Source organism: Acanthochromis polyacanthus, chromosome 13 (assembly GCF_021347895.1).
Source record: "Acanthochromis polyacanthus isolate Apoly-LR-REF ecotype Palm Island chromosome 13, KAUST_Apoly_ChrSc, whole genome shotgun sequence".
In the NCBI taxonomy this organism is placed as follows: Eukaryota; Metazoa; Chordata; class Actinopteri; family Pomacentridae; genus Acanthochromis; species Acanthochromis polyacanthus.
The window spans coordinates 29,615,296-29,633,582 of record NC_067125.1 but is presented as its reverse complement, the minus strand read 5'-3'; the positions used below and the strand labels follow the sequence as shown (position 1 = coordinate 29,633,582).

The 18,287-nt window shown below is 41.2% G+C and overlaps 1 protein-coding gene across 3 annotated transcripts in view; it reads left to right on the top strand.

The window, feature by feature from the left end:
- stard13b (StAR-related lipid transfer (START) domain containing 13b) overlaps positions 1–18,287 on the top strand; it is a 59,617-nt gene that overhangs the window by 20,793 nt on the left and 20,537 nt on the right. Inside the window, exon 1 of one of the 3 annotated variants that reach the window (XM_051957716.1) lies at positions 7,056–7,458. The exons of 1 other annotated variant lie outside the window; for it this stretch is intronic. In XM_051957716.1, coding sequence (XP_051813676.1) covers positions 7,335–7,458 — 124 coding nt within the window. In that variant the 5' untranslated portion in view covers positions 7,056–7,334. Of the gene's footprint in view, positions 1–7,055; positions 7,459–14,593; positions 14,815–18,287 lie in introns of those variants that run through there. One more of the 3 variants, XM_022189163.2, reaches the window with a different exon arrangement.

The window sequence follows — 18,287 nt, the reverse complement described above, 5'->3', positions numbered from 1 at the left end:
TACTCCCATTTGAGCTACAAAAGCTTTAGTGAGGTCAGCCACTGATGTGACAGATAAGATCTGACTTGCTGGCAGAGTTCAAGTTCATCCCCAAAGGTGTTGGATGAATCTGAGGTCAGAGTACTGTGTAGGACAGTCAGGTTCTTCCAACACTCCCCCAAAAAGACATTTTTTTAAATAGATCAGGCTTCGTGCACTGCATTTGTACTGTATTGGAAGAAGGGAAACTATTGTCCACACTTGGAGGGACACTGTTGACTTGACTACTGCAGTATGAACCTGTGTTTTATTCTATATAGTCTGTAGGCACCTTTAAACTGGTAAATTACATGTTGCATGATTTATTATTGTTGTTAAAAATGGAATCAATGGCAGAACAATGGTTCCTCTTTGGGATTTTGTGTTTCTATATGTTTGAGCTTATCTTCCTTGTGAACGAAATTCACAGGACTTTTTGAATTAGGTTGAAAACAATGAGTATGTCTTACCTGTGTGTTTCCCCAAATAATAAATGTGGTGCTTTAGAAGTGGTTTTGGTATTGAAAGGAAAAGACAACGTAGTACATTTTTCCACCACACTGTTTGAATATGGCCAAAGCATTCTCATCTGTTGTGGCTGTTTAAAGACAGACCTGGACTTTGTGAAATGTCTTGATTTAAAGCTGTAGATACATTCATTTTTGTGAAATTGTGACATTATTTTTCACTCCACGTTCATCCGTTGCCTAACAGGTGCCAGATCGGTGACATCATGTTTCTAAATTTATATGCAAGCCGTCATTTGTGAATGCAGCTCAGACTATAAAGGGTGCTGCTGGCATGACGAGTGCATAGAAAATTCCACACATGGAAAGATGGAAAATGACTTGTGGTTTCCTGAGTGCAGAGGCCAGCTCGGCTGTTTGACAGAGAAAGCTGGAGGGGGAAAAAAAGAGAAGCCTGGTAGTATTTCTGGACTTTTCTTTGTATATACAGTAATTTGTCAAGGTTGTGAAAACATTAGAGAACTATCTGGTTAACCTTCTCTGAAGTCTTTTTTTTAACGTTTTTACTGCAATTTCAACATTTTTATTGCAATTATTGTAACCATCACACATACAATAACACATAATATTGTGCTATTGCCTTGAAGGACCTTATACTGCATGTGATCACCATGTTCTACTCTTTATAATCTCTGGGTGTAGTTTATTGCCAAATATAAATCATTGAGCATTCTGAGCTATTTGAACAGAATCTATGTCACAAATTGTATGTTCTCCAGCAAGAGGAAACAGGCTTATTGTTCTGATTCCTGATCACATCCACACGGCGAGTTAGAGAAGAGGCAGTCGATAAATCCTTTACGGAACACCTTCCTTAGAAAGACCAAGGTGAGAGTGTTTTCTGTGTGTGCTGGTGTGTGTGTTGAGGAATTCAGGCCTGGGTTTTGTAAACTAAGTGGAAGGAGACATGGGCAGCCGTGTCAGGATGCAGGCCAGTTGCAGGAGGACAGGAACTCTATGTGTGTGTGTGTGTTTGTCTGTGTGGAAGTGCGTGTGTGTGAAGCGACACAAAAGCTAACAGGTTGGTCCAGCACTCAGCTGCCAACTGAGAAGAAAGGCAGAAAGAAGATTTAGGAAGTAATGAGCCAGGAAGGGCCACACTACTTCAGGGTCCCACACCAGGATGTTGGTGACTAAACAGTCAACCTTCTCACCTCGTCTTATCTCCCTTTGTCTTTCTGTACCTTTCCTGTGAATGCTTAGCCACTCTGTTGGAAATGTGTCCAAATAACAACTTCTTCCTCATCCAAAGCTTTATCAAGTCTGCTGCTCCACTTTGTAGTACCTCAGTGGTCCTGCACATACACACACGCTTACAGCCTCCAAGCCAAGAACATTTCCGCAGGGTCGGTTTAGATGCAGTAACTACACTGGCTCTTTCAGTGGCCTCCCAAATTTCCCACATAAACCACAGAGATTCCAGATGTTGCAGGGAGGCAAAAAGCCTGCTCCTCCACCGAGCCTGCAGCACTCGCCTCCACATCCTCAGGTTGGCCGAGCGCGTGGCACCGCTCACACCAAACTCTGTGTGTTTCTGCACTGAAGCACGGCCACAGGCAACCATGCTACTGGAGATTTACATAGCTGTGCGCTTCCACCTGTACCCAGATAACAAAAAACACAGTGGGCTGTTAAAAGAGGCTCTGTCCTGGGGCAATGTAGCACCGCAGCTTTCTTGTGGTTTCAGACCTGATTACACAATTTGGCTCAGTAATCAAAGAGCAATAGCAGGCAGAGGCAGAGCAGACTTCCTGCATCCTCTCTGCTCACTGGCTTTAAAACTTAAGGGCCCAGCAGGACTTGTTTGTGTCTCAGTTTGAAAACAATACCTGCACTGTACTTCCAGCTTATCACGCTTGATGAGCTGAGCAGAATTGTTGGCAGTGGATGAGGTGATTGCAGTGAGGCCACAAATGCATCGTTAATAAAGTCGATCATTAATTTGCTGATGTTTTGGAGAGCGTGATGAAAACAAAAGCAAAAATTAATCTTTTTTATAGCGTGGAGGCATAAAAAAAGACATTTTTTCTTGTAGTACAAGCACCTATTTATTTTCTGTGTTGTTAGCCCAACTCCTCTGAGATCTGGAAGTAGTTAAGATGTTCACACACAAGTTGAGAAATTCAGTGTGGTTTCTATTAAATGCAAATGTCTTGTATAACTGTTTGCATTTACAGAATCAGGAGTAGCAGCTTGAGATCTTTGGAGGCAAAGGCTTCAAATAGGACTCTATGTAAGACAGTGGTCAGAGGAGACTATAAGTCCATACTGTAGGTTTAATTTTAAACAGCTGTCATTTTTTCCTTTGGTTTCTGTCAGACTCTTAACTCCGGTTTCTCTCTTGGGTCAGTGCTCATCTGGAAATATAAACAGCAACTTCCTGTTTGAATTTGTTTCATAGCAGCTAATGTCAAGCTACAGCGTATGTAATTTATGAAGAGTTGTCCTGTCAGCTGCGTTTATTGCTGATTGCTTTGAACGGGCCTCGGAGCCAAACCTAATCTACTGTACGTTTCACATCAACAGGAAGGTAATGAAAATTAGTCCTTGGTGGGAAAAAAAGAAACTTAAATCCAGATTGAAAATTACTCAAAATCAATAAAACATTAGCTTATTTTACATCTGCTACCTCCAACAAGAAAAAGAGAGAAATAAGGGGAGTGAGAGTGATTGAGAGAGAAATGTACCTCTGTGATTAAATCCTCATTGCTCTAATAGAAACCAGGTGCTGGACAGTGGTGTAAATGTTTTCCCATGCATTTTTGTGGGCAATGCAGCCTTAACAGATTCAGACCTTGACAGTATTACATGCTTTGTCATTCAATTAAACAATAGCCACATACGCTTGTCATGCCAGTTTTACATTCTTGGAGCCTCTTTATACAAACTTTGACCCCTGCAAACTCCTGCTTTTACAGATGTTTCATTATATTTAAAGAAAAGGCTTTTGAGCTTTGCTATTTTTGCTTCACTTAAATACAAGAAGTACAGTTATGTAACAAACTGCTGCAGTGAGAAGCTATATGGATAAACTTGACCAATCTGCAGTGAATGCTTCATCTGTGTTTAAATATAGATTTGATGTAATTGATCATCTGTTTGGGAATAAATGATTCTACAAAGGCCAAGCTTCGCTAAAGGAAGAAACCATGACGTTACAACGGACGGCCCTCTAAGAAAACAGAATTAGTGGCCACTTTAATGGATTGGGACCAAAGTCGGCTCCTCCTTCCCCGACCACATAATCTAAACCCAGATATACACCACATGTGTGGCTCCTCTGGAAAAATGAACTCAACTTGGGAATATATGGTCAGGAAATTTATAGCACATGCCTAGGACGAGCCCTCAGGGGCCGGGATGGAGGTGGAGGGGAGAGCTCCCCACTCCCCGCTCCCCAAGCCTTGTTTCCATTAGGGCTGGGAAGTGCAATCTCCCAGACATTTCAAGGGGGCCTGGTGTAAGACCTCCTGGCCAACAACATGACCCATTCGGAGAGCAGAAATCAGTTTCCTCACATCTGGGATTTTCCCACTGCAGCTATGGGACGGCATTCCACATCAGTCACCAGACATGGACGGAGACAACACACACACACACACACACACACACACACACACACACACACACACACACACACACACACACACACACACACACACACACACACACACACACACACACAAGCTGGGATGTAGATAGTTCAGTAAATGTGTGTGTTTATATCTAAGTGTTTATGATAGAGTGGGAGAAAGAGCGAACAGAAAACGTGCCACTTTTTCAGGGAAAACGGGAAAACGAGTGCTCTCTAAAAGCTGCCTGGCCAAAACAAACAAGTGGATGAGTCAGCGGAGGGAAAACATTCTCAAGCTGACTGATGTTTCCTCTCCTTGCATCTGCTATTACTTCCACCGCCAGAGACCCCTCCAGAGGCTCAGTCATTGTCTAGCCACAATGATCCTTTTTGCGATAATGCTCATCTTTATAGCGCAAGTGGTTTCTCTTCAGAGTGAGACAGGCGCAGGCTGTGTTTACCTCTGTGATGATTCATGTCGAGGGAGGTCAGAACCTTGCTGCTGCACTTCCTCCATCACTTTTACTCTTGGGGGTTGCTGACATGGACGGTATTGTCTGTCTGTCCATTCCTGCCTTGTCAGTCACTGGAACTGGAGATTAACACCTTGTTTGCAACATCAACATCTTGTCCTCCTTCATTGTCTTGCTTTCAACACGTCAATCCATATCCACCAAAGTATGATGGACGGATGATGTTTCGTACATTGTTTATGGAAAAACTCCTCAACATGTGTGTTATAGAGACTACTTATATTATCTTGAATTAGGAATGAATTTATTCTGATTTATTTGGGTTTAATTAGCAGTATTTGTGCGGTAGCATTCAACTCTTTTCCTCTGTGGCCTTTATGGGTCACGTGACCAGCGGAAAACGAGGTGCTTGACTCGGCCTAACCCTGACCCTTCCTGAAAAGGCACAGGATCAAATGCAACAGGTTCTTTAGACAAGTGTGAGTGTGTGTATTTTCTGTCCTCCAAACTGCATTTCAGCTCACGGGTTCGACAAATGGGGCTGAAAATAGCAGCTGGTGGTCCATGCTGAACCCAAAAAAACAAGCATCTATCTATTTTCTCACACATTTTTCATCCCTTTGACTTGCTAAACCCTAAAATAACGGTGACTAATTCACTTAGATCCAAATGCAGATGAAAAGCAGTCACACTGTGAGAATTATTTAGCCTTCTCGCTGTGCAAATTTTGAGGTTTTGCTTCGTATGAAGTCTTTGATGTTTGTGTCATTAAATCGGAAGTGTGTGGATGTTAATGTTTCAGATACAGTGAGATCAGAGCAGCTCACATGTTTCTGAGTTTCCTGACTGCACATAATTTCACTTTTAGATGGAACAAATCGAAAACTGAGGCATTCATTAATATTCTCAGCTGCTCACTCCTTTGGTGCTGAGATATCTCATGATGCGACCTGGATATAATGTGTAAATCATGTGTCGTACTCAGTGGCACACAGGGTCCTTTTCCTTGTTGAAATAAAGTAATGCTACCTCAGCTTCATACTGAGAGGCCAAACTGAGGTCGGCAGAGGTTTGTTCATTTAATAAACTGTCAATCTTGAGCCAGTCGCTGTGTGTTTAGAGTGGATTTGTACCTGTTATAACAGTAATTCCAGCTGGTGACCGAGAAATGAATTCAGCTGATATGTTATCACTGCTCTTAGGTCATGCACTGCCTGCATGGGCATATAATAATAGGAGGAAATTCCTAAAATAATTATGGTAGAAGGATTTTTGAGCTGTTGTTGTCTTGCAGGTAGCAGCAGCTTTATACAGAAGCTTATCATGTTTATTCTTCAGACATGAACCGAGGTTTCTTTTCTCTCTCTCTCTCTTAATCAGGGTTTCGAGGTGCAAGTTTTTGTAACAACAAAAGTAAATGGTCCTGAAACTGAATCCATGTTTTTGTTGAAGGGTTGACCTACTTCAGCCTACCTGAAGAGAACTCGCTGAACTTTTATTGAGCTTTAAAATAACAGAGCGTCGCCTTGATGAAGGTCAAAATCCTGATAATAACAAGTCTGTGTCATTCATTTGTTTTAGCAGCTACAAAAAATGAAACGGGGCAAACCAGGATGAGAGACAGGTTTAAGGAAATAAAGTCGTTTTAAGGTATGTTCATGTAATATGTTGACGGTAGAAAATAAGCTTCTGTAATTTCTACTACTAGAAGCAGTTTTACTGTTAGCACGAGAGTCATATGGAGGTTGAACACGTAAAATAACAGATGTTTTTGTTATATGTACAAGTGTAGAGGAGGATATTGTTAAATGTCAATACTGTGGCCTTGTTAATTTCTGGTCAATTATGTACAATATCATCGAATATGCTAACATAATAGCTAGCCATTAATAAAAATGTATTATTAGCAATCTAAAAGAGGTGGAATAACTTGCAAAATTAGCTTTCCACCTTCCTCCTAAGCTTTTCAGTTGTGTACTCTAAGCTTGATGCCAGCAATTTAAATATGTGTGATTCTAATAATGTATGGTGTAATAATTAAACTGTAAAAAGCAATCAAAAATAGTGTCTGTATTCTAATGTTGCATTGATGTTGCTGGATTTTAGTCTTAATGTCGTGGAGTTTATGATGAGCTCAGTGAATGTGACTGTTCAGCTCGGTCAGGGTGCTGCGCGGTTTGCAGCTTGTGATGCCTTCAAGTGCTTCACGCAAAACTCTGCTTCGGGGCTTATTTTGGAGTTGGTGGACATTCCGTAGGTCCAAAATGCCAGAATGGGGAGACGATACGAAGATACAACGTAAAGTCACTATCAGTCCTGTCCTGTTTTCCAGACTGATTATTTTACCAGTTCGCTGGATAGATCACATGTGCTCAGCTGCGCTCAATCCCCACGTTTCCTACAGCCACTGAAGGCGTCACGGCTGCTTGTCAGCTTCTCTGAGCGTGGGTCAATTCACACACACACAAACACACGTACACGCACATCTGGTGTGAAGTGTGAAAGCCTGTCTTAGCGCTTTACTGTCACTTTCCTGCTTTTGCTTTTGATTTCTAACCGAGAGGAATATTTTTCTTAATTTTTCCCTTCAAAATGTTGACAACTTCGTTTGAAGAGCGGACACCAAAGTCAGGTTTGCAGCTATAGTAGAGAGAGATAGTAATTGATATTTTGCGTCGGCGACTTTAACGTGTTTGTGGGACCAAGAGGATTTTATTATTATGTTCGAGTGGAGGATTTGAGATGACTTCTAAAAGAAACTCTACCAAACTGAAGCTCCGACGGTCTTTCAGTGAGCGGCTGCGGAGCTCCACATGCAAAGCCTGGGATTTACTCTGGAAGAACGTCAGGGAGCGGAGACTGGCAGGTCAGTAGTCCGAATCAGGGAGACCTGAGCCTGCAGGAGAGAGTGCAGAGAAGTGTTATCCACCAACCTATCATATTATTAGTTTTATATTAGTTTGTGGATGATATAATCCATAGAGTGCATTGATGAAAGTAGTGCAATTTGGAGAAAAAACATTTCATGGACGTTGTATTGGGCTATTTTCGTTTTGATATTCGTAGCTTTATCCTCTTTTGATTTGTTTATATTGATGAGCTTAGCCAGTTGGTAAATGCAGTGCAATATATCTTATTGAATTACTTTATTTAATTTAACAAGTCCAGTGCAATTTAAAAATGAAAATCTAACTTCTGAAGTGCAGGACTGTGTGCGTAAATAGTTAAACTTAACAACTAAAAACACTGTGTGATTATTGTCTGAACATAGTAACACGTGCAGAACTACTTCGCCTTTATTTACAGTGTTTAACACCAACTTTTTCCGTTACAAATGTCCATAGTCCTTGTGGTGCCGCAGAGGGGCGCTGATGCGTAATTTTTGCGCTTTGATGAAATGGAAAGTGCATGAAAGATGAGTGAGGATGGACAATGGCAGGGCAAAATATGTATTTATCATCCTACTCCTGGCACAACTTTAACAGTAAACAAGCATTTAAACATGTTTAAGTATCTAGTGAATAATTCAGTGTTAATTAATTTCGGTTTTAAATCATTATTTCACTTTTCCATGTTTCTGCTTCTCAGTCAATCTCTTTGACATTGTAAAGACCACATTTATCTCCATCTACTCTCCTTGCTAATATAACTGACTATCTGGCCGCAAATAAACTTGAACTCAAGCAGTTTCCTCTCAATGTGACTCCAGTGAAAAGCTCTATACATACTTGCTTCAGTCTCTTAAAACTCAACTGTCTCACCAGAGCACAGAACACATTGTGCTGCCAAGCATTGTTCAGTCACGTTGAACTTCATTTTTCCCCAGCACAGTCTCTTCAAGCGTATATTTCTTGCATAATGTGTGTGTGAAATTATGCTCAGGGGATCTACAATCCTCCATTTGATGCAATCATTTAAAGAACAGTGATGTGGATTCAAATACTTAACTCAACATAAAGCAATATCTTGCTTATTTGAAGCACGGAAAAATATGTGATGTGTTACACGGTGTGGAGAAAATTTAAGCTGCTTTGGATGGAACATAGGGAAAATGGAAGATTTAGAGGTCAGTGGCTGCTGCAGTGGTTCTACCAAAGGTTTGGAGAGTGTTGTGTGTCAGCAGTGGAAATCAATCATTTGTGCAGTTGCCTAAGTGCACCACCAGGTGCAGTGAATTGACCACACTGAGAGACTCATGCGGGAAAGCCAGATGAATTACAAAACAGCTCAGTCGACTTCAGGTGGAGTTTAAGTGCTGAAGTCATACAAATAGGGAGCAGATGTTTTATGTGATATATCAGAACCCACTGGTTGTTGTTTAATGGGATTCAAAGCTGCTGTTCGATTTTCTCACAGAGTGGTTTATTATATGTGCTCGGCTCAGTTGTGCAGCCTGCTGAGGCACGTCACTGATGCAGCTGCTGAGCCCTGTGATGTCTGGATATTTGACACATTAATCTTGCATTCTTTTCCGCATACAGTGTGTATCTCAGTGATGAGTGCCATTCATCTGGCTGTCCGTACAGTCTTGAGGCCCTGAGCTGCTGAAATACACACTGAACAATGAGGGGACACATATAGACCAGCCTCATACAGATGAGCGAGTGATCTGAATGTCATTTTACTTTTTTGAGCCCTGGAAGCTTTTTTTCTTTTTGGCTCTTATGTGTGGTGCAAATTTATGTATTTTCATTTTTGCTGCTTCAGTGTATATACAGATCATAGTGGTTATTTATGTAGATCTCAGGTGATATTTGGGGCAGGCAGCAAACAAACTCCTGATTCTTTTTTTCACTAGAAAAAAATAAGGTGATGATTTCTGGGTTTGCACAATGTTTAATTCAGGTTTTGGCACCGGGCAGCAAATTTCTTGCTCATCAGAGATGGATTTGGCCAGCCAGCAGTCAAATTTATGCATGTCACATTTCAGGCGGTGACCCATTTACAGCCAAACACTGGTGGATCGCAGCTGTCTCAGGAAGTTAATTTGAGAGAGAGCTGCATAAAGTCTTTTTTGAGCCTTAAATCACTGACTCCAGCCTGGCATACTGACAGAAATGTGAAACTTTTGACATTCAAACTTTTCAATTTATATTGTATCTTATACCTGCTGATTTGTTGAAGGTCATTCTGCAAAAACCAAATATAAAAAAGAGCAGCAGAGAGCACAGACCTCCACCAGGGCCAGTATGTCCACTCTTTTGTGATGTGATTTTGCAACTTAAACCGGATCTGAAGCAAAGTTTAAGGATTCCTTCTTTGCCCACTTTGCCACCAGTGGCTTGGTAGTTTTTGTGTAATCTTGCTGACAGAGATCAAATGTAATGAAAACCTAACCTCCTTGGCAGATTAAAAAAAAGCCTCCAACAAATACATAGATTTTTGTCTGCTTTTGTCTAGGCCTGTATGATAAACATGCAGATGAAACATAAAGCAGGAACCAAATACAGATGGATGTGAGCTGTCGTAGTCTGTTCAGATGAGTATATATTGCAAAGAAATGAAATGATTTTACTGTGGTAAAGGTTCGACTTTGAGTTGAGGGAATTACTCAATTCCTAAAGAAATGAAAATGCAAGATGATGCAAATATCTTCTCTGTTTTGATTGGTTTGATTTAACTTTGAGCTCTGGGGTAAGTATAATCTTTTTGACAATCATCTTTAAAAAGCATCCACTAGTTTGCTCACCATACAGGTAGTGTTTTAACTAATTGGAGTAAAACTATATACAAGGTTGTTTGCATTGTGATGTTGCACTGGAAATCAGTTACAGCTGATAAAAGGTGTTGTCTTGGTGGTTTTGTTAAGTCTGTCTCAATAATATTTTTTAGAAAAATGATCTTGATGAAAGAATGATCTTAGTGGCTTGGAAACTATCCTCTTGCTTTCATAAATCCCTTGAATTTAAAGCAAGTATGTGTTTATTTCTGGTTATTTATTTTTGATAAATTGTGCTGGGAAACTTGGCCATGCTCAATCTAGGAATACCCATAGGAAAATGCATGTGTTTGCTCCTGAATTAAAGACATTAGAGTTTGTCTTAACCAAAATACACTGCCCTCATGTGCATCATCTGTGGGCTCCAAGCTTAAGCTGCATTATTTCTATAAAAACATCTGACTGGATCTGAGTTTTAGAGTACAAACTAATAGAAAACTGTATATGTTGTAAACCCCTGCATTGCAGCTTTGGCATGTTAATAATGACCCTGCAATATAAAATCTGATTTGCTGTTAAGTCTTTTTACTACTAAGCTACTCCTCCCTCTTCCATAATATTTTTCTCTTTTAAGATGTAATTTTAAATTCACATTAGTATTCTTAGTCAATATTGCGTGCCTACTTTACTAATCTCATTAGTGTTTAGATGGATTTTTCACAGCATAAAGAGATTTATGAATCTGTTTTTCATCAAGTATGAGATTTGTTTGGCACGCTATCTCATGCTATTTCTTAAGAGAACATTTATTCAAAAGAACTTAATATGCAGGGGAGCAGTCTGGATATCTCGGGACACACCTGTGTTTTGGGAACAACCCAGCAGCTGCAGGAGGATATACTACACTTAAGATTAAGATCTAAATAATTACACATGGAGTCTTGCTTAAATATTCTCTCTGTGTCAACAGTTGAGAGTTGTAGTGGGTTAAAAAGTTTGCAATCGACCAGCTCATCCACTGGGATGCGCAGCTCAGCCGGTCTTATAATATTAAGCTGTGATTTACATCCAGACCTGAGCTCACAATTCAGACATTTAGTGGTTCATGAGGTGGAAATTTTCTGTCACACTCGGCTATTCTTAAGCCTTAACCACAGGAAGCACAGCCACACCAGAACCAGGACGGCCCAGTGCAGATTACATATGTCTGCTGCTGATTCAAACCACATCAGAGCGGCGTCTGCTGCCTCCACGCTCATCATCGGTGGGCCGCAAGCTGATTCAGAATGTAAGTTTCCCTTAGTAATTGCACCTGGCTGCAGCTGAGTGTTAGTAATGAAGGTTAGACAGGCATTAAATATGTGCATTACAGCTTTGGCATAATGACATATATAATAGTGATAATGGTTGTGCCACTGTATATAAATAGGATATGACGTTGAGTTAATTCGCCCTCATTTTTGTTTCCTCTCACATATATATTTTTTTCCTCACGGCATATTTTTTATTCATTTACCATTTACTGCCTTCATTGTGATGAACAATAAAACCCAGCCAGCCTCTCGCAGAGCCTCAGTATGTGTTTGTATGTCTGTAACGTGAGTCCTGATTCCTGTTGCAACACTATATAGTAGTTGAGCTCTGAAACCCAGACAGAGGCGTGTTGAAACAAGTTTGATAAGGGCTGGAGTCACCGCGCTCTCTCTAAGGACAGACTACAGCCATTTCTTCATGGCATGCAGCACAAAGTTAAACACAAGGACACCTCTGAGCTCACTGGAGATCTTGTAGCTCTTTCATAATCCCCGCTGAGGGATTTGAATGAGGACAAAGACAATGACACCATCAGTCTCATTCATTATGATGCTGCCTAGCACCGGGTGATTGATTCTGTAATGCAATACGTGTGATGCACTTGCTGAATTTCATTGTCTAGACAAAGAAGGAAATAAGAAACAGAGAAGCGGGTTCGGGGAGATCACACTGTTCCCTACAGTGCTGCCACTCATTTTCATGTCTGACACCTTCAGCGATCCGTTTACAGGATGAATGAATACAGGTGTTTGTGTGTGCAAAAAGTGAGTCACCACCCAATGAAATCATTTGAATAGTGTCACACCATCACCTAGTACTTTAAAAAAGCAACAGTCTCGTATTAAAATAGCTCCACTTTAGGGTGTGGGGAGGGCCATTAAACCCAGGAGAAGTTTATGAAAATGCACAGCGTGCTCTGAAGTGTGCTGCTGAATTGTGGTCTTTGTGAGCTTAAGCTCGGGTGGATTTTGCCAGGCAGGGAGAGGAACAGACAGGGGCTGTGTTTAACTTGGTCGCTTTCCCATTTGCGCTCTATTCACGTGTATGGCGCCATGCTTATACTAAACAGGCGAGCCTGTATGCTGAGGCCTGGACGGTCACAAGCAGAGTAGCAGGGGGCTTGATTGGCACTGGGTGGGTCTGCAGGTACAGATGTGGGCTTCATTTCAAGTGAGAGGAGGTTGTTGTGTCATGTTGCAAACCGGCTGATGTATGTTTTAGTTTTTATATAAAATATGGTCTCAAACAGTATAAGTTTGCCTATTCACGTCTTGCATTGTCAGACTATTCTCTGGTACTGATACATTCCTGTGCAGAATGGTCTGATTGCACCTCATTTTCATTCTGCTATGTGGAAAAATCTCTGTTTTTGTTGTTTGTATTTTTAAAAAAAAAAACAAAAACAATTATAATCATCTTGGCCAGCGTTAAACAAAAGATGCCTCAAAACTGTGAGGGGGGAATTGCTTTGGTGGGACATTTTGCATACAGTGAGGCAAACACTGTCATTTAAATGGCTAATTCACTTGAAAAAACAAAACAAACTAATAGCATTGCCTTAATTCTTGACCCAAAGCTTCTGCAAAACTTCACATTGTCAGCTTGTAGATTGCTTCTCAGAGGTTGCTGTTGTTGTGTTCTGTAGTACAAGGGATTTTTTAAAAAACAAAATAGCTTATACCGGCCGTCTGTATTTGGTGAGTCAGTCTAAACTCACAGGAAATTCAATTTTGGTTTTACCACTAAATGTAGGGATATTGGCTGTGTACAAAATAAATATGACATCATAAGGAGATTTTGAGTTTGTAAATTTAAGTTAAATTGTGTTGTATCTACTCCCAGATGTAGGCCGCTTTGGATAAAAGCATCTGCTAAATCAATCTGCTGAATTGTAGAGTTGTAAATTCTGCAAAATAATACTCAATAGTAGTGTTTCCTTTTTCACTTATGTCACTTCAATTTCTCCATTCATATTAATTGTACTCCTGTCTCAGTGAGATTGTTGTCTGTAAGGTTCAACTTTATGACACTTCTCTGTACTTCTACAACTGTACACTCTAACTGTACACTAAGAAAAAGATATAATCCTATATAGTGATCATTTCAGAGTATTATTATTCAAAATGGAATACTCAAATTCTTCTTTTTCTCCTTTGTTCTTTATGGCAACACAATTTAAAGTTTAGTTAATGCCAGTTGGCCTGTGCCATGAAGTGGAAAAGCACACTTAGTCCTTGTATACTAGCTACATAAACTGTGCATTATTAGGAAACAATGATAATTACATAACATTAATTGTGTAGTATGGAACGAAGATCAGACATGTCTGTGTCAGGAGATTCTTTCATTTTGACCCTGAGCTAATGTAATGTTGCATGCTGGAGTCTGATCTTTACTTTTGTGTTAGTAAAAGGGGGGTTTTGGTCATTTGTGTATTCAAGCTAAAATCTATTTTTCCCCTGAGGAGCTGACACTTCTAGGAGACCCACAGAGCCGGCTTCCTGTGACTGGAAGTAGTGGTAGTGTGGTGGGGGTGGGAGAGCAGAAATTAGCGTTCTGCAACCAAGAAAACAACTTCTGCCTCTCTTTCTTCTGTAGCTCTCTCTAAACTGGCTCACACTCGCTCTCGTCCAGTAAAGTTGGCACCTGTGTGGCCAGCAACAGCAGGGGAGTTGTTCTAGTGCAGGGCGGGTCCAAAAGCCACTATTTTTGTAAGCCCTCCCACACCCCACTTCATCCACTCCTGCTCTCCTTACTCAGTTCATAGGCATTCCAATGGTATTTATATTTCCCTCCAGAGAAGGGGGAAGTTGACAAGCGTTCACACAGACATTGGATTCAGCTCAGCAAGGTGGGCAGTACTCGAACTGCTCCCGTCCCATTGGCCGCTCTTTGGTCACATGGCCCTCAGAGACAGACTGAAGTGTTGGCACTCCTCCCCCTGGGCTCGGCTGTGCCCTCCCTCTCTGCTCACTTAAGGCTTTTTGCGCATGTATGTGAAGTTTTCTGTTGGTGGGACAGTGTGTGTGGGTGAGTGTGTCTCAGTCAGTGGTCAGGGGCTTGTCTTGGGGTACAGCATTACAGTTATGTTTCGGGAACTCCCAGAGTCCACTGGCAGCGAGTGTCTGGGGAGTATGACCCCAGAGACTCAGGATATCTACCTGAGAATGGACCATCACCGCAGACGCTCCGGCTACAGACTGGGCAGGATCATTGCCAGGCAGCAGCTGCTCAAGAAGATTGCTGGAGGTAGGAGAAACGTTTGGGTTGGAGTGACAGTTCAGACTTTGGTTCAGTCTTTTCATTGGAAATCATCCTTTCTTTTATAGCTCAGAGCCAGCTGTTAGGTAGTCTCTTAAAATGAATCTCACCGTGTCGTACTTCCAGGAATGCAAAGACTAACAGTTAATGCTGGTAGTCAAAACATGCTGTGAATAAGATGTGACATGTGCGTATGAATATCAGATGACATGCTCACGAGTGAGTCTTTTTATGTTTGGGATCAGCTGATTGTGTTTGTCAAATGTCACTTCATATCTCAGGCTTTTTACTCACTCACTTGTCTCCAGATAAAAGCGGGATTCAATAGAAATAATCTTTTAAGATATGCTGTTATAAGGGTGTGTTTATGTTTGTTACTGTAGATAAAGGCAAACTTGACCTTCAGCCAATAGGAAGTCAAGGGTGCAGTGGTGGTAAATAATTAGTATTGACTGGCGATAAGGTGATATGCTGTAGGATCAGTTATGCAAGAAGAGTTGAGCCCACAATGTAAACAAGAGATATCAATGAATGTCCCACTTGACAGCTTTACAAGCCCTCGGCTCATTTATGGGCTGCTGCTTGTAGCCAGTAGAGCAATAGTTGTGTTTTTTCAGCACAGCAGGGCTTGACCTCCCATTCAGCTTTCACCAGGACCTTTAACCTCTTGCCTTTTGCATTTACCTGGAGATTTAAACTCACTCCCTAGAGGCCGGGAAGGGGCAAGGCATGCATAACAATGCGGAGGATGAAATGCTCCGACTCCCGCTCCCTCTTGCAGGTGTCAACACCCTGACGCCGGATCAAAGGGTGGCTGCATTTCGTAAGAGAAGAAGCCTCACCAGTAAGAAACTTTAGCCGTCAGATGGCAACACACAGCATAGTTCTCTTCGTGGTCACACTAAGAAGAGCATGAGTCATAACTTAGAATGCAGATATGCAGCCTTTTGTGTGGTTCAGATTTCCCATCTAACCACCGAGAACTGAGGCAAAGCACGAGGCATGTTTTTGATTCTGATGATGTGAAAGACACAAAAAGATTCTTGTTGGGTTGATGTGTGAAAGTCTTGGAGCTGTGTGTTTGTACGCTTGTTTTCAGAGGGAATCTTCATGATCTGATGTTTGCTGGCGTGTGGAGTCATGTAGCCTGGCATGTGTTTTCAGATTGCAGATGTCTGGTTTGAAGGCAAACCAACAATTTGGGTCATCTGTGACATGGACAGAAAATATGTATGTCTAAAGTGTCACTTTAGCCACTTTTATTTTTATGTTTAATAATAGTTGTAATATTTTTGAGGAGTAGCGGGATATTTTTTTTTAACCAATGCTTGGTTGAATGTTAACTTCTCATTCATCTGACAGATTTTATTGCTTTGTTTGGTGTTTTCTGTGTTGTTTTCTCAGTGTCTAAAGATATGCTTTTGAAATGAAAACTTTTTTTTCAATATTGCAGTTCACTGTAACTCAAACTCACAATTATTGTTTTTCATTAGCTATGAATTAAAAAAATCAGCACTGTTGAGGTACCGAAGGCTTGAATCCACATTAAATGTGAACTTTGCAGTGAATGTATTCCACAATAGATCAGTTTGTTTTGGTGCCCTGTGACAGACTGGCGACCTGTCCAGGGTGTCCCCTGCCTTCGCCCAAGTCAGCTGGGATAGGCTTCAGCACCCCCCATGACCCTAGTGAGGATAAAGCGGTATATAGAGAATGGATGGATGGATAGTCTGACTTGCCCTAAAAGCCATTTTTAAGTAGATTCCTTGCAACTGGACATTTTTCTTCCTTTTTTTTTTCATTTTATCACTGCACCAATCTTATTTTTTGTACTTCATGTCTCACCTTGTGCATTCTTCTTAAAAAGTAGGACATAACAGCGAAGTCCCGGTTTAACTCACTGACTGCCACAGAATTAATCTTCATGTGTTGTAGTGGCTCTTGCATTCCAGCTGGATGGTCCTGTTGACATAGCAGGTTGAAAGTGAGTGGGGGCCATGGTGACTGGCAGAGTTACTCATGTATTGTTTCACCCCAAATTCCAGGGAAGCCTGTTTGGTCTTAGTCATGTTTCCGATTTGATGGCATTTCAGAACCACCAGAGCTATGTGTGTGGGTTGTTCAGTCCTCTGTGTTGGATGGATTAAAGATTCACAAGTTCTCATTGTCCAGAAATTATGCCCGGTTTGTCTCCACTGCTTGGAGAGTAGATACGTGCACGACTTGGTGAAATAGGATGGAAAGAAAGGCACACTGAGGGGTTGATGTGCAAGTGAAGGGGTCTGTTTTTATTATGGAGGAATGTGTCTGCTTTCCTAAAATTATTGCTCGGATTTCGTAGGCGTAGTCCATATGTCATAAGTTTGCAAGGGCTACTGTCTTTCTGTCTGCCTCATATCCTCCCTGCTCAGCCCATGTCAGGATTCTCAGGATTTCTGCATCTGTTATAGCTACTCATGCATCAGAAAGACATTCAAAGAGGGCCAGTTTATTTGCATTCCTGTCCACAGACATTCCGGTTAAACTTATGTTCTTGTGTTAGACATACAGTATTAGGTATTATACTACTGATTTTTTTGTCATGAAAGGATGTGATGTATTGTGAAATATTTCATTTATGAAATTTTAAGGATGCAATGAGTATTGGAGCGGATTTCAAGAACAGCCAAATAAATTTTAGAATTTGCGTATTCAGTGCGCTAGAAAGTATGATTGTCTACGCTTTTTCTGTATACTTTCCTTGACTGTAGTGAAAACCTGAGTATTCACATATCTTTCACAAACCATATTCAGTCTGTTACCCTGTTTTGCCATGGAAAAGTTTCTGGAAACTTCATCAGCATTTTGGTGGAAACGCTGAGCAGCTGAAAGCCACACCGTGACTAAAAGCTGGCTTGCTGACTGTTTGGTCCTCTCTTCCTCATTGAGGGGCCGTTGTGTCTCCAGAAGAAGCTCTGTCCAGTGTGACCCCTCCATGGCCCTCCTTCATGCCTTATTGACCTCGGTGCAGCCAGCGAGCTCCAATCTCTGGCCTGGAAATGCCATTAATGCATTCTGCCACTGTTCATGGAGCTGTACGGCTCCTGTCAAATGACACAAGTTGTTGCGTAGCAGCTGTGTGCATGTCAGTGAATCTGTCTGTGTGTGTGTGTTGAGATACAAAGCAAGCCTTTTATGTCGCTGTCATGGCTGAAAGACTTGTGTCTTTGAGGTTGTTGTGCTGTCAAACACATTTGTTCTTATGCTGGCACGTATCAGTATTTGAACTATCTACACAGTTTTAGCCCACAGTGCATATGTATATATGTCGTATAGTGCATATTTTTGCTTAATTCAATGCTATTTAACTGTCAACCACCGAGTACTTTTTTGTGAAGTTTAAGAAAAGTTTAATGACAAAGTATAAATCCTCTGCAAAGTTTAAATGTTCAACAGAGGAAACTTGCTCAAGTGAAAATGTC